Consider the following 16,986-nt stretch of genomic DNA (forward strand, 5'->3'; position numbering starts at 1 on the left):
CTTCCTAAGTCACCAGTTTAGATGTGGAAGGCTGGTTGTCACGATGCATTGCATATAGCTAAGGGACCTGCTGTGTTTAAGGATTGCTAGACCAGTATTAAGTCTTTTGTAGCTGTAAATTCTGGGAAAATTTGTTTCTCCTAATATAGAAAAACAGAGAAATCCAAGTCTCAGGGGAGACGTTAATGCCCCACTTAAGCAGTGTTAGCCTTTCATAAGCAGCAAATCTCATTTCTCTCTGGGGAGTCCTGCCTGGAACGTAAGATAACCTACACTTACCCTTGCTTTATTCAGCGACTCCATAAAACTCTACAGCTGTAGCTGACAGCAGAATATTTAAATGATTTGAACAGTGTAAATGCCTCACGTTCATTTAAATAACTGAAGAATTCAATCACTTGAATGCCAATGATTATTCCTATTGGAGTTTACATTTTAAAAAAGACAGCCCATCTGAATCCCTGTGAGAGCATTAAATTGCTATCTAATTAGAAGTGCAAAATTACATATATTTAAAAGATAATTAAAGGTTTGAAGGCTGTTGAATAACTGGTTGTACATATAAATGAATCACTGAAAATTTGTTAGCAATATGTGAAGCTTTCTTTTATTCTCTGCTTTCAGCTTTGAAGTTAGGTATAACCGAGCTCATGGGTTTAAGTCTGGTAGTATTAAGATAAAGGCAGATGTTTTTAATTATTTCTACTCAAACCCCAAATAATTATAAGCAGCTGCCAGTTTTACATAATCCCAAATGATAAGGTTCTGAGAATGCAAATAAAATCCTAAATGGAAGGGTTTTTCAGTGAAGTTGATGGCGTGCGTGTCACACTGGGGATCAACCCCAACCCACCTGAGATCATGAGCGCACACACGGTGCTTTGGCCCAGTCCGTGGGCATGTGATTTAACTCTGTGATCTGCTGCTTTGCTTTCACTTCACCCTCTGCATTTCCATATCGTCTGTGCTATTATTTTAAATGATCCTATGCTATCTCTAAGGCAAACACATATGTTATGGTTCTGAGGAGAAAGCCATGGAAATGCAGATGTGGCATGAAAATGCTTTTCTTCTGTTATTTTGCTAGCGGGTTCTTTCCGTGTACGTGTTACATCTCCTTTTTCTCTGCCTGAAGATTTAAATTGCCTTATTCTCCCCAGCAAATGACGTGTCTTCTGTTGTCAGCTCTTCTCTGCACTGTTGCTGGAAATTTTATAATGTGGCAGTTTTTCACTCCCATCTGGCATTAAAAGTCACTCCAAAATAACTGGTTGCCACTGCCAACCATAACCTAGGAACTTCTGGATTAAAGGCTTAAATCATAGGCTTATCATGAAAGTCTGTCTTTGAAACGGGAAGTTCATCTTCCTCTTTCCCTAAAAAAATGAAGATGTTGCATTTTTCTTAGCGGTAGCACAAGGAGCTTTGTACAGCAAACAACTTTGGACACCTATGACAAAGTCGAGACTAAATGTAGACCAATAAAGATCATTTGAGGTCACACAATAGATGCAGATCATGAAATAAAAGTATCACAAGAACCAAATCAGGGTCATGTGAGCAGAAAAAAAATGTAAACCAAGTGAAGAGCTCAAAAGCCAAGCAGTAGTGTTTAACACCAAGGTAGGATGCAGCTTCCCACACACCCCTAGGCAGAACGTTTTGGAGCTGTGTAGCGCCTGGTGAATGAACGCTCGGTTGCTGTGGGTGATTTTATATAAGCTGGTGAAACAGAGAGCAGAGACTTTTTCATTGCTTTTTTTTTTAGGCCTCAGAGTGAGAATGAGGCTGCTGAAGCAACATCTTCCTGCTTTCTCACTGTCTTTGCCTGTATTCCCTCTTGTCTTTGTCCCATAGCAGCTAAACTCTAGGCGTTTTGGGACAGAAGCATTGCCTTATTGATCAGCTAATTCTGACCAACTTACTATGTGTTTGCAGAAATTCAGAGCAAGGGTTGTGATAATTCCTAGCTGTGAAGTGGGAAGGAAATGCCCCTTCCCTCCCTGCCTCCCGGCCCTTTCCGTGTGTCTCCGTACAGCGGAGCAGCGCGTGGCTGCTCCTGCACAAGTCCCTCGTGCGCAGGAACCTGTAGCCTCAGCAGCAGTTGACACCAGGATAGATTGCTGGCAAAGGTCTCCAGTTTGACCTTGTATCAAGCAGGTAAAGCCAGGCTCAGTGCAGTTGCCCTCCAACCAGCTGCAGACTTTGCACCGTGTCAGTCAGGGCTGCGCGAGGCAATAACGAGGCAGCAATGGTGAGGTCCAGAACTGCGAGAAGGGAGGTCTCCGAGTAACCACCCAGCCCGGAGAACTGCAGCAGTGCTGCCTGCTCAGTGCCAGTGTCTTAGTTATTTCCAATAATATGAAAAAGTATTTAGGTCTGGTTGATGCTGCTTTATCTACAATATTTGTTTTTTTTTTCAACCTTTCGTATTAAACTTTGTAGACAAGCATACCTTTATAAGCTGGCTTAATATGCTTAATATAGCTATATAAATTGTAGTTATATATGGAATCTTATTGTGTATTTTATTATATAGAATTCAAATTCAGCAAAGCATATTTGAATATGTGAAAGTTTGTCTGCTTTAAATAAAAAAATAATAATAAAAGGGATTGTACCTAAGTTCTATTTAGGTTAATACATCGTCCTAATTCTGAAGTACTAATCCAAAAAGATGAGACTTAATCAAATGATGCTGTGTTTTTAAATTGAAGAAGGATTTTTTTTTCTTCCCATTGTTGTTTCTGATTGGATAAAGTAAGGCTTGGAAGGAAGAGCTTGTCCCATGACACTATTTTACCTGGCTGGCTCTTCGTGGAGGTTTGGTGCATTTTTTGCTCCCACAGTTTCTTGCAGGGCTAGGCTGGTTCACTGTACCTAGGCTGGTTCACTGGAGTCTCCTGATGCTTTGGAGATTGCTGCCACAAGGGCCTGCTGGCTCCTAACCCTCCCTGTTACCCAGATGGAGCAAATGTCTGAGAAATTCTAACCACCTTAGAGCCCAGGCTCGCAGCTGTTGAGATGCAGCTTGCTCCGTCCGTGATCAGACTGCTCCATCTGACTTTCTGAACACGTGGCGGGTCATATTCAATGCAGATGCTTAGGGACTGCTTGTGCTAAAGTTTAAAAAAAAATCAAAGTGAAGAGTTTAATAATGGCACATGTAAATGGTTGTATAGAGGGTGGTGAAAAAATGTGATTCAGTCTTTAAACAGCACACGTTGCATGTTGTTTGAATCATCCAGTGCTATAAGAGTTTGGCCAAACCTCAAATAAAAGATACTGAATAAGATAAAAGTCATTTGGATTACCAGAGAAAATCGTTGCCCTTGTTCTTTTCACAAACAAAAGTACGTTGGAGTTGAATTTTGAGCAAACAGTTCAGTTCAGATTTTTTTTTTTTTTTAAATGTGCTCATCGTTTATTTTGCAGGGGTTAACTACTATATAATATCCACACATTTTATATTGACCTAAGTAGATTAACAGTATACAGTTTAAATCTATTTTTCCTTGCGCACTTAAATCAGAGGAACTTGGTAGGGTTCCTTGTTTCTCTCTTTCCCAGTGGATCCCTTACTAATTTATTTCAATGCTTTATAATAATTCTGCAAATGGGTTTGGCTTCAGCCTTCAGTGTTTTGTACTTCACCCAGAAGTCTCAGATAGACATAACAGTGAAGTTAGATTCAGCTTGCTACCAGAGAAAAAGGTATAGATGAATGTCATTTTTAATAGCTAGTGAATTGCTTCCATGTCCGTGGAAATTATTTAAGTAATAAAGCTAGAAAGAAATTAGAGAAGAATAGCCACCTGAACATAGTGTTATAAAGTATTTGATAACTGGTCTGCTTGTCTTTATGCTTTAGGCCTTAGTTATATAGGAATATGGTTGTACAAATTTACTTCTAGGAGTAAGTTAGTACCTTCAAGAAGGTTAGATGTAAGTAAAGTTACCCAGCTATAAAAAGAATTGCTACTTTTGATACCAGAAGAAAATATGATCCCTTCTGGAAGTTGATTCTTATGTTTTCTCTGCAATCCTTTCCTGAAATATATCTCAAGTCTGCTCTTCACATACTAAATACCTCTATAGGCAACTAAACAGTGGTCCATAAAAGGTAAGAATGTAATGAGAGCTTTGGAATCTCCCTACGTGACCTGTTTCTGTACTAAAGGTTTTGTATTTTGAGTTCCTTTGGGATCTTGTGGAGTATACCCCCTTGCTTTAGCATTGGAATTTTGGTTTTCTCCCCACCTGCCTAAATTTTTAAGACACAAATACTTCTGGTTCTGGCTTTGTGGCAGAACTTTGTGTATTTTATCCAACTGCCTTTTTGGTTGCTTGGGTTATTTGAAGCCCTCTTCTGCTGTTAAACACACAAGATTGACTCCTGTTGTCATAAGTGAAGATTTGCATGTGTCTGAAAACGCAGTATAGTCCAGAAGCTCTTCAACATCTGTGAGCAAGGATATAATTAAACACTGGAAGCAGAACAGGAGTTACTTCACATTTGTTCTACTGAAATGGTCCAGTAAACTTCTATATAACACTTTCAATCCCTCGGTATTTGGGAGCTTGACTGTAACTGTTTCTATACCAGTCTGACTAAATCAGATCAGTGCTGTGCATGGTTAGTTGATAGTTCCTGGTACATCCATATAAATGTGTTAGTAGCACTGTGGCTGAGGCTACAATGGGAGGTTTGTAAAATATAGAAAACTACAAAAATCAAGACATGCTAATGAACTGGACATTATCCTTTCATTTTTTTATTCCTATGAGATTAAACTATAGTGGTTGTAAAGCTTTGTACTTTTGTACTCGGATCTCTTCAGCACTCACAGCTGAGTGATGTAGGAATGAATCAGAGTACTGAGCTGCTTGAGTTCACTGTCCAGGGCATGAGCACGTGCTGCAAGCAGAAATTCTTGCATCTCTACCTATCTGTGAATAGCAACAGCCCAGAAGTAGATACCCTAGTCGTCCAGAGAATGATAACCTCTAGCAGAAGGGCAGGAAAAGTGCCCAAGTGTACTCTGCAATAGCATCTGCAGGAGTTGTCAGAATCCAGGCTAAGTGCTACACCTGCAGAGGTGGTGAGAGTTTTTCTCCTTCAAAAAGAAGAGTGAGAATGGATTCAGAACGTTATCCCACATTTGTGCCCAGAAGGAGCATCCACAGAAATGCTTGGAATACCTGAACCATCATGGGTTAAAATTAAGGAGGCCCAGTGGAGCCTGTGACAGAAGGAACATGGCCATGCTACCAGCATCTCAAAATCTCTGTGATTAGGATCCAGGGTCAGTCTTCTAAAACAGTTTGCTGTCCTTTGGGGAGATTTTGTCATCTCTGTTTTTAAATACTGTGACTGTACAAGAACAACTGTGGAATTCACATGCAAATGTTTTAATTGAGAGAGGAGCAAGTCAGAGTCCAGACCCCCGTTTGGCCGGTCTGATGGCTCTGCAGACTGCGGGGGGAGCTCCCACAGCACGAGCCCCATGAAGGACGTTCTGTCTCGAGCACTGACAGCTTTGCTTTATGTTCAGTTGGTGCTCCCCCTGAGGGTGGAGAATCCATTGTATCTACTGCCTTACAGGTACTTTTCCTATACCTCTATGATACTGCTTTGGTGGGTTACAAAGGCAATGTTGAGAATTTTCACAATATCCCATTGTGTCTTGTCGCATTTCATAGAAAGACTTTTCCTCATATGCATCATAGAAGTTAAAGGACAGATTTCACAATCTCGTGATTTCACCAAATTTGAGTCTTTCGAAGATTCTCATAAATTTGCTTAACCATTTAGGTTGTTTTTTTAGTTCTTCCGACATTTGTTGCCTCCTTCTACAAACCAAGGGTTTTCTTCATATATCACCAGCTCTCTGGTTTTGAATGTTCAGCAGAGGGCAGAATTTCCCACGTTATGAACACTCCAGTATAGAATCCATTTGTCATTAGGGATGTTTATTTAAAATGTAAGATTTACAGTGTAATGGTGACTGGTGATAAAAAAATTGTAAATTATCATTATTAGTATATTACTTTTTCCCATGAAATTGCAGATAAAATATAATATCAGCAAATGTTAACACCACACTTCGCAGGGCTTGCAACTTATCTTGTTTAAAGAGAAATGTGTAAACATTTTATTGATAAGATTGTAGTAAATATAACTTCCTGTACAGCTGAAAGAGCTAGTTTGAGACATTTAACGTAAACTACATGTTTGAGGCCTCCTATAGTTGCCATATTGGGAAAAGAAGGTACAACTGCTGAGTTTGACTTCTCAATGTGCCCTTCAAGAAAAGCTTTGTTTGTTTCATAGCAATTGATCATGCAAATACTCATGTATGAAGCAGATTTTTAGTTCAGAGCAGATATTCATGCAGCAACTTGTTTCACTTTATATGAATTAAGCTACCTACTGTTAAGTGTGTTGCGTGCAGTCAGTAACCATCCAGTAAGGCTTAAACATCTTGGGACAGAATCCCTGTGCAGGATGTGCATTTTTTTATTTTTTTATTTTATTTTTTTCCTTTTTGCCAGTATGAAGAAGGGAAGAAACGAAGGAAGCCCAACTACAGCAGTGTGGATCTTTCTGAGGTCGAGTGGGAAGACAGAGATGATGTGGTAAGTGGTGTGTTTTAAAACACTGTCAGAGACTGTCTTGAACCCCTCTACTGTACCTGGAAGCTGCTCAGGCAGTCAGCAGAGAGGTAAGCTGACCACGTGCAGGAAGGGAAGGGCAATAGCCCCTTTCTGCCTCACTCAGAATTCTATTACCCTCCTGTTTTGTGTTGATTCTCCCTTACACAAGCGTGCAGACACACACATGCACACAGACTCTCTGTATGGTCAGTAAAACTCAATGTCTAGCTTGAGTTCTCCATGCATCTCTACTGATATCTTTGCAGTATAGCAAAGACAGTTGTAGAGAAGGAAATAGAGTATCTGTTTAGGGCTGGTCTGCACATCTGCTGAAACTCAGAAATAAATGAAAGTGTTTAACTTCTCTCTCTGAGATCCCTCGTAATGGAAGTTATGAGTCCTGATTTCCCTGTTGAACAAAATCAAAAAACATCAGATGAACAAATGAATTGGATACTTTAAACTCGGTTCAGATCACACGCATCAGAGATTCAATCCCAACTCCTAATTTCAGACATACAAGTAACTGCAGGACTACTCATTCTATCTCTATTAGCTGTTTTTTCTCTATTAGCAGTTATGCATGAGGTCCTTCCCACTAAACTCATTTTTCAGAGCTTCATGTACTCACTAGCTCACTTGTCTTATTCTTTCATACCTTGCAGGCTTAGCTTTCTCTGCAGTACTGTATCAAAAACTTTCTTTATGTCCATGGCTTAACCTTTGTCTGGTCTTTCTGTTGCTTCCTCAATAAATCTGATTTGTTAGGCATGATTCGTTTTGTGTGAATCCACACTGACTGTCCTTAATTAAATCGTAACTTTCCAGGTGTTCCTTTTTCTGTCCTGTAATTTAGTTTTTCCCATAATTTCCCCACTGCCAAAGTCACGGCTGCATGTCTGTCTTTTTCATAGATGTTTCCTCGATCCCTTCTCAAATATCAGTACTGCATTAGGTTCTCTCGAGTCCCTCGTACCTCCCTTTTTCCAGAGAGGTTTTGAATGTATCCTCTGAAGGTTTCCATATTTACTTTGTCATGTCCTTCCGAAATCTGGGATGGATCACGTACAACTGCCCCTAGAGTCTTGTCAGTCTTCAGATGTACTAATTTCTTGATCCCTATTCTGACATAAGTCTGTATTTTCTTTCTCTCTTGAAAAATAGATATCTACTCTCCCTCCCTCCTTCTCCCCCACTCCATTTGTGAACAGTGAATTCATTTATGTTTTTAGGAAGATTTGTTTTATTTGGTGATAGATTGTCCCCATACTCTCCTAAGACACCATCCTGCCTCCTTATGTAAAGGAGATTTTACTCTTTCTACCATAGCTTTGTACAGTTTTCTATGCAGGCACCATTTAAGACTTCTTCATGAAATTCCCGTATTCTCTAGCTGCCTTCTGCAGTCTTGGCAGTCAGGTGGACTTCATGTTTTATTCTTTTGCCTTTTCTGTTGTCTTTAAGTACATGCTATTCAATGAGTTCATCTGCAATTAAGCTTTAAAAATTTACTCGCCTTTCAAATGTTATTACTATAGTTAAGTGCAGCTTTTAATCTTCATGAATTTGTTTTTCCCTTTTTCTTCCAACATTTCCTGTTTAATTTATATATTTTAGTCCTTTTTTAATGTTAATAAAAATTCAGTTAAGTTGCTGTAACATTAAACTAATTCTTTGATGTTGAAAATTAAGCTCTGAAAGCACAAGAAAGTAAAAAGTCCAAATACAGCTATTTCTAAGATTTCACTTTCTTTCAAAACCCTATTATCTGTCACAATATTTTCTGAAAATTTTTAGCCAAAATTTACCTTGTGTCTATGCAGAGCAAGCAAAAAGGATTGTTTCACATTTTGAGGGAATATTAGAGGGGTTAGGCGGGGAGCTCCTTGAAGAAGCCCCACCTAGAAATGCTAATAATTCACGGGTGCATACCTGAATAAGCAGATACTCTTGCACAGTGAGTCTCCTCAATAGGTACATTTTTGCATATATATGCTTTATTTGATGATTGGTTAGCAGGTCTTTTCTGAAAATAAAACATGTAATGCTAAGCAGTATTTTTATGGGTGTTTTTCAAATGAGCTTGGCACCACTGCAATTTTTTTTTTTGCTGTTTATGAGAAATGGGATATTTGTGAATTTGCGAATGAGATATTTGTGAATATCTCATTTCTACAAAGTCATTATTTGCAACAGAACTGGAGGGAAAATGGAATTTCTTGATTTGGAGGTTTTCTGGAGGTCGCTGTAATGGAATTTGCCGAAAGTTTACTCAACTTTTCTGATACAAGGATTCAAATGAGTATTCAAAAAGTATGTGGGTTTTTTTGTAGATCTTTTGCAGTAGGCACTTCCTTGCTACTGTTAATTTTGAGTGAAAATGGTAGCTATTTTGTTGGAGATTTTAAAAACTGCAGAAACACTTGTTGACTTGAAAGCTGCCTGCCACTCTTGTTTCACCCAAGGCCTCGTATTTTATGCCCTTGTTTCCTTCCAGCTTGGGTAGGAGTTTTGCTTGTTCAAGTGTGGAGAAAAAGAATTAGTGTATTCGTATAGCTGCTTTTATCAACATAGAGAACTGATGGTATATTTTTCTTCTGTGAAACACTTCTGTTAAAGCTGATTTAAGAGAGTTTCTCACTTTTTACCACATTAGTTTAACAGCTTATAGTATTCCAAGACTATAGAATGGTCTCATACTGTAGCTGGAAGTGGGCTCCTGGCAATACATTGGAAGATATTTAGTTGAAAAAATAATAATGCAAATCACTGAAGTGAAGAAGAAATAATTTAAATAATTTTCTCTAATGACCCAACAAGGAAAAGATGGCAGAATTGAGGTTAGATTCTTTCTTTTTTTTTCTTTTTCTTTTTTTTTTTTTTTTTTTGTACCATGAAATATATATTCACCAATTCATTTCCCAACTTACAGTAGCTGCTATCTTTATCACCCTGCGTTTTATTAGAAATAGAAACCCTGGCTTCGTCTTATTATACTAGCAGGAAAAAAAAAAGTGACTTCCAGCAAAACTTGGGAATATGCAATACAAAACACAAGGAGTTTCAGTTTGGACAGAAACCTTTTACTCATTAAGTCACTTCTTAAAATTCTGTTCCTATAATTTCTAGCTGAATGAAGTTTTTTTTTTTTTTCCTTAAATAAAAAGACAAAAAAAAAAAAAAGACCATGAATGAATGTTTTGGGGCTTGGAGCCAAATGAGGCAGTACTTATTTTATACATTTGAGAAGGGAGATGAAACTGCAGAAGAGCTGAGAAACCAGATTATAAAGCCAAGAAATGTAATCACAGCAAGCAAAAGAATGAAGAAAAGTAAAACTGCAAATCCCACATGCAGACTTGATCTTAAACACTACTGAGAGTTTGGAGGCCCTTTTAGTAAATCTATGACTTGCCTGAGGCTTGTGGGAGGAATGAGTCTTAGACAACTCCAGGCACCAATAGGAGAAAAATGAAAACCATGTTAAAGATAAATGGAACTGTTCTGTAAATGTTAGAAAGTAGATGGTTAATTAAGACCAGCTCTCCAAGTCCAAAACCACAAAACTTAAAATGGGAAAATATTTCCAGAATTGCCTGTTATGTATTGTTAAAAAAAATCTACAGTAAAATATATGCTTTATTTTATACTTGCCTCCAGCTAAGAATTATTCTTTTACACTCACTGACAGAAGAGTAAGACTTTTAATTCAAATCTAGATGCCCCAGAATTAAATTTAAAGAGCTGCAAACTTTGCAGTTTTTGATAGGTCAGCCACGCTCAACTTCATGAAAACAAAACCAGATATTTCACTGACAAGTTTTGGCATTCCCTTCTCTGTCCTAGCTAACTCAGAAAGCCTGCAGAGTTTGTTGATGTGACTATCTTCCCAAATTTTTGTAACATCTGACTGAATTGCCCAATCTGGCATGAGGTGCACTGAAAAGCAGGGCATGTTTATACTGCAGAAACACGATGTCCAGCACTGCATTCAGGTAGATAAGTGATAGAAGAGATGTAAAAGCGCTTGTTTTGTCAGTGTTGTTCTGCATTTTGAATATCCCTGAAGAAGGGGTGTGAATTAATTGGCCATAGTGGAATGTTTCTGTTGTAATGAGAACTATGTCTTTGCAAGATTCACAGATGCAGCTTGCTCTCCCCAGATGCCACAAGTGTAGCAGTTTCACTTTGTGATTGAAGGTGTCCCGAAACAACCCTCACTAAATTTTCTGCACTGCTAACATTAATTAAGAATATAAACAAAGGAATTTGCTTTCTTCATTGCTAAATCTAAGCATACCCGCATTTCTTTCATATATTGCTGGTATAAGAGCTAAGCAGGAGCTCTTCTCATCTCTTTGCTGAAGTGGTGACTGGATAGACAGGAAAGCTGAGGATGTAAAGCCGAGGGTTTCTCGAAGCTGCTCTCGTTGTTGATCGCTGCGAGCCCAGAGCCCCTCTGCTCGGGAGGGCCCTGGCGCCCCAGGGCTTGCGGTGCTGCTGGACAGGCCTCAGGCCACGCGGACTCTGTGGGCAATCCTGTCGGGGGCTGCTTAGCATGTAGCAAAAACCACAGAAAATGAATTACTAGCTACCTCGGGGATGAAAGGATCCTAGGAAATGCAGATAAAGAGACTGGCATGTGTTTTCTTTATTTCAGCTCCGAAATGCGATGGTGAATCGGAAAACAGGAAAATTCTCCATGGAGGTGAAGAAGACAGTGGACAAAGGGGTACAACATATAAAATATGCTTCCCACTATCTTTACAGCAAACTTTTTTTTTTAATTTGACTTTTAAGATCGTTTACCATAATTCATTATATTATTTGTCTTTTTCATGCACTGAAGTTACACATTGCTTGTAATTTTATTATTGATTAATCACTTGATCCTTTATGCATTTCTTATAACAAACTTTTTTTCCTCCCCTCCTCTTCTGACTTTCTTGTTCTGAATCTAGAAACGGGTATTGGTGATGACAAATGACTACTATTATACAGACATCAAGGGTACTCCATTCAGGTAGAGCTGACCATAATAAATGGACATTTCATCAGACTCATTGGACTTCCATTTGTATAGAGCTTGTGAACTCATTAAAAGCTCATCAGCAAAAGCTCACAATTAAATATCCCTGGACAATGCTGAAAATAGCAAGAAAAAGGAGCTTATGAGCATTCCTTTCAGCTTTTCCAGGGATGGAAAGTTTGTGCAAGCTCACACAGGCAAACTCGCTGTGTTTGTCATGGCTTACGTTTCATTAAAAAAATATTCAGTTGAGGTTTACATTGAGCAAAAGGCTTTCGCGTGTACTTGGAGAGCTATAAATACTATAATCCATTTAAGTACCTACATATTGAGCCCCATTTTGATTTTTTTTTCCACAACAAAAATGTAATATAAAATGAGATAGTATTTCACTTCCAATTTGAGGTTTGGATATTTTGTTTCTCTGAACTACCTTCAGTGTATTTGTATAACTAAAACTGAGTAAGTCAGCCATGTTATTCTGGCATGTATCTTAGCATAAAAATTGAAAAGCAATCCCTTTAAAATGTTCATATTTGAATTAGAAATATTCCATTATTAAAGAATATTAACTGTACCTTATGCTTAAAGCAGGAGGCTGATAGCTGCAATACTCAACTGAAATTTTCTTCAATGGAACCATTTCACAGAACTTGAACCACATTTCCAGATAGAGAAAATATAGGCACGTTTCTCTGATCTCTGATGTATGTGTTTATTCTTGTTAACATTCACACTTGGGCAACAAAATTTAGTGTTTTGTGGCAGTATCTTTCTTGTCCTATTTAGTAAACAGACATGGGATGACATATATGTATATAGTGTAAGTTGTTTAGGATAGAAGTAAATATTGCAGGAAATTCATCCTGCCTTTTCCAGCATGGTCTGTACCTAGTTGTGCTGGTGCAGGAGTATAGATTGAGAAACAGCGGGCATTGAAGTCTGCTGAAATTAACACTGAAGCTAAATTGTTTGGAAGTATGAACAACAGAAAAATTACTCTGAAGTGGAGTCATGATGCTATTGTCACATATGAAATTCTTTTTCTCTCAGTAGCTCCATTGATTCCCACATTTATAGAGTTTTTCAGAAGACAAGTCTGATTTAGAAAGAAGCATCTCCTCCGCTGTAAGGTCATGGGCATGTTCAAGGCGCAGCTGAAGGGATCTCGTGCTGGGTGAACAGCCGTGAGATGAGGAGGGCTTGCCGGTTAGTTTGCCTGAGAATATTGGTTTCCCCTCAGCACACACACCAACACCTACATTTGTTGCAGGCACATCAGAACTGAGAGAGCATTGAAGCAGCACGTTGAATAATAAATATGATGAGTGAGACTTTAGAAGCAGTTCTAGAGTTAATCATGGTGCACTAGCTGGAAATGTTAGCGATGAAAATAGCTCTGAATGTCTGTTACTGTTTGTAGCACAAATTTCAAGGTCTACTTTATTTCTCTGCACAGTTTAGGTGTTGCTCTCTCTAGAGGACATGGAAAATATTTCTTCAGAGGCAATGTAACTGTAGAGGAAGGTAAGGTGTTCTCTGCCTTCTCATGTGACTTACCCAATGGTGGTGGTGACTTTTGTGGACCTAAAGCTTGTATGTTTTTTTGCAGGTTCCATAGAGAAGTAGATCTTTTCTAGATCTTCTGCTTCATGGGATTTTTTTCCTCATTAATATTAAGCATAATCCTACTGTCTGTGAACCTTTATTACAGGGGTATCATTTCCCCTCATCTTCCCTCCATGTTCAAGTGATGAGAATCCAGAGTTAATAATCTGTCGGTTTTCTGAATGAAGGAAACACTGACTGCTTTGTAGTAGTTATGGGTTTTTTTTGTTCGCAGGCTACATGTAGTCTTTCAGAGCTATAGCTACTTAGGCCATGGTCTAGAGTCATTTACATTGTGAATTTTTATAATACTAGTATAAAGTAAGGGGGGTAAAAAACCCTTCTCATGGTTTTAGTTTTTGATAAGTCCAGTAATAATATAAGAGAAGTGTTTAATAGATAAAAGTTGTTTAATAATTTTAAACGCAAAGGATCCAGAAGAGGCAGGTCAGAGACATGGCCAGGCAGAAGGATCCAGAGGAGCAGCTCGGTAACTGCCAGGCTTGCAGTGTGTGCTTGGTGGACGTGGCCCATGTAGGAGCTCTGTGCTGCAAAGCTGAGAAGTTTGAAGACACTGCTTCTTGGTTTATCAGTGATGTTAAATTAATTGATTTCTGCAGGTCTTTATTCCTCAGCTATAAGTTTAGGACAAGAATACATTGCACTTCCAAGGGGAAAGGGAAAATGAAATGCTGTAGGTTTTATGGGTCATTTGCACAACAAATACGTGTCTGGATAGAGCAAGTGAGCACAGCGGGAGATGTGGAGTCGCTCTTTCTCCAAGCCGATCCCGACATACCTCTGCCCTGTTCTTTTCAGTCCAGCCACACATCTTAGTCAGTCTGCCTGATATTTCCTCCTGATATTTGAGTGTCACCGTGTCACTACAGCCATCACCGACTGTTCCTTTCCTCCCACTCTTCTCTGATCTGTCGCTGCCCCTTCACTGTCCTACCTAGCGCCAAACGCTGTGATAGCAGCCCTGGTTGTGCCTCTCCTGGTGTCCTTCACCACCAGCGCTCTGCTATTGTGTTCTGTGTACGCTGAGGTTAGAGCCAGGGTCTGCATTCTGAACCCTGCTTGCTTATTGTCTATTGATACGTGTTTTAAGAGTTTTTAAAATTGCCAAAGTACATTTTAACTGTGCTATATAACTAATAGTACAGTTCTTATTTACAAGCATCTGCATGACCTGTTAGTACAATAAACCTATTCTGAACAATCCTGTAAATTGCTGGCTGTGTTCATGGACTGTGCGCTTAGGTTTTGGGGGGAGCTATACTTCTTAAAGAAGTAATTTTTAAAAGAGAGAGAGACAAATTCTCGTCAAATGAGAAGTCTGCGTCTTAGCATAAGAACTTTATTAGCCAGCTAAAGCAAGAGAATACAAATAAGGCTCTTTGAATATTTCTCTTTGCTTAAGATTTCTTCAAAACTCCAGAAGTATCACGAACCATTTACATGAGTTAAACATACCAGCATAAAAAAAGTGTTTCTTCTACCTTTTCCTTTTTAAATTTGATTTAGTTGGCTTTCCTTAAAACGCATTTGAACATAGTTTGCTCTGTTATTTATTATATTGTGGTAACAACACACTTTCCAAGACAGAATAGTTTATGTTATGAAGTATATGTAAATAACCATCTGTTTCCCAGACTGCTCCCCAAATAACCTATTATTTTTGCTGTTGCAGGTTTACATGATTTAGAACACCCTGATGTATCTTTAGCAGATGAATGGTAAGCCTTAAACAAAGCATGAAATTGGTGTCTGTTACCCTTCTTGGTTTCATATTGTTTGTGCTTGCTGAGCCTGACTCTTTCCATTCAAAGACAAAGGGAGATCGTGCTTATAAATATTAACATTTTAATGCTTTGGCACTGTGCTCACAGGTCCTATTGCAACACTGACTTACATCCTGAACACCGGCAGATGACTCAGTTAGAAGCAATTAAACGCTACCTTACAGGAAAAGAGCCATTGCTGCAATGCAAGTATCTTGTTAAATGTATTTCTCGAGATATAGATGGAAAAGATTACTCCCAGCTAGATAGTCCTTATATTGAACCTTCCAAAATTAAATGCTTAATTTTACCACTGCTAGAGTGAGATAGGCTTTTTGACTTATATCACTTCGAATTTTCTTTTGATTTTGAGATTTTTTTTCAGGTTATTAAATGATAACTGATGTTTGAAAAATTCTAAATTTTACTGTAAAAATATACCTAAATCAAACATTTAAGTTTCTGTTCAGATACTGTAGCTATACTATGTAATGTTATAGTTCTGTCAGTTCCATAAGTTAAACAGGATTGGTCTGAATCAAGCCTTGGATCAGGCCCTTACGTAATATATATACTGGATATTTTGTGATTGTTTTAGGGAGAATATATATAACAGTAGCAATTCTAAATAGTGAAGAATAAGAAAGTGTGCTTGGATTAGGGCCTATTTTGTTTCAGAGGTTAATAGAAATACTGACTTCTTTTAGGATTATTAGTAGACCTGATTGCTTTAATCTTGTATCATGTGCAAGCTTGAGCTTGAGATAATGCCTAAATCAACATGGTTTTGTTCAGGTTTCTGTGAAATGGAAAATCATCTCTTAACTTTTTAATCTAATTTTTTTTTGCTAGTGCAATCAAATGATAGGTATAGTAATGCAATGCTATAAATATTGCACAGTAATTGTTCCTTTCTCTGGAAATTGTGAGTGCACATAAGAGATAAAATTCATACAGTAAAAATAATGCATATTTATTCAGCTAATATTTTTTGTGTGTATATATACGTATATTGATATCAATATATTACAATAGGTGATAAAGAATTGATCCAGGAAGTTCTGTTTGATGCGGTGGTGAGTGCACCAATTGAAGCTTATTGGACCAGTCTAGCATTAAATAAATCAGAGTAAGTAAGCCTTGTCTCATTCATGGTAACTATGAATGAATTTCTAATAGTTACGTTTGAGAACTGAAGAAATACCTAGAAAATTTTAATATTTTGTCAGATCATCAAGATATACTTGAATTTTATGATTCTTCTCAGTTCATTTGCTCATTTTAATTTCTAACTGTATTAAAATGCATGAAAAGCAGCTATTAGCCAACTCATCCTACATGCTGTCAATTTTGACTTCGGTATTGAGTGTTTATGTTGCAGTGCACACCACTGATTAGTTGTAAGGGTAGCCAGTGCATAGCTAATGCAACTGTGCATGAACCAAAACCTACAGTTCTGAGTACTGCTAATAAACTCTTCAGAATAACTGAGGAATTCATTGCATAATTCACACAAAAATAGTTCATAGCATGTGTAATTTGTCCAAGAAAAAGTTACATGCAGAAGTAGTTGCATTGGTAAAATATAATTTTAATCCTTCTGTGGTTTTCTAGTGCTAACTAGGATCTATTACAGGATAATAAGATATTAGCTGGTCCTTACAGTCTCGCTAATTCATTTATGTTCTGATGTACTAAAATGTAAAGGAACATTAATCAAATGTTATACGTGTTAGAGAAAGCAGTTATCTGATTAGTAGAGTTTCTGTGTGATGCTATTGTTGAAAGGCAGTTCTGGAGATTTTCCCGATTTTTTGTTAAATTGGAACCATTTAAAAAAATTAAAAAGAACAAAAATAAATGGTTGTAAAAGCACATATTCATGCTGAATAAGTGCAATCAAATGTG

General features: G+C 37.9%; 1 protein-coding gene across 1 annotated transcript in view; it reads left to right on the forward strand.

The window, feature by feature from the left end:
• The window catches only part of CACNA2D3 (calcium voltage-gated channel auxiliary subunit alpha2delta 3), a 390,523-nt gene that overhangs the window by 289,990 nt on the left and 83,547 nt on the right, over window positions 1-16,986 (forward strand). The window contains exons 18-24 of the mRNA XM_088532049.1: window positions 6,556-6,639; window positions 11,318-11,389; window positions 11,619-11,680; window positions 13,146-13,213; window positions 14,988-15,033; window positions 15,187-15,284; window positions 16,114-16,207. Of these exons, the coding sequence (XP_088388175.1) occupies window positions 6,556-6,639; window positions 11,318-11,389; window positions 11,619-11,680; window positions 13,146-13,213; window positions 14,988-15,033; window positions 15,187-15,284; window positions 16,114-16,207 (524 nt within the window). The remainder of the gene's footprint in view (window positions 1-6,555; window positions 6,640-11,317; window positions 11,390-11,618; window positions 11,681-13,145; window positions 13,214-14,987; window positions 15,034-15,186; window positions 15,285-16,113; window positions 16,208-16,986) is intronic.

Source organism: Tinamus guttatus, unplaced genomic scaffold, assembly GCF_059628265.1.
Source record: "Tinamus guttatus ecotype Peru unplaced genomic scaffold, ASM5962826v1 Tinamus_guttatus_pri_ptg000451l, whole genome shotgun sequence".
In the NCBI taxonomy this organism is placed as follows: domain Eukaryota; kingdom Metazoa; phylum Chordata; class Aves; order Tinamiformes; family Tinamidae; genus Tinamus; species Tinamus guttatus.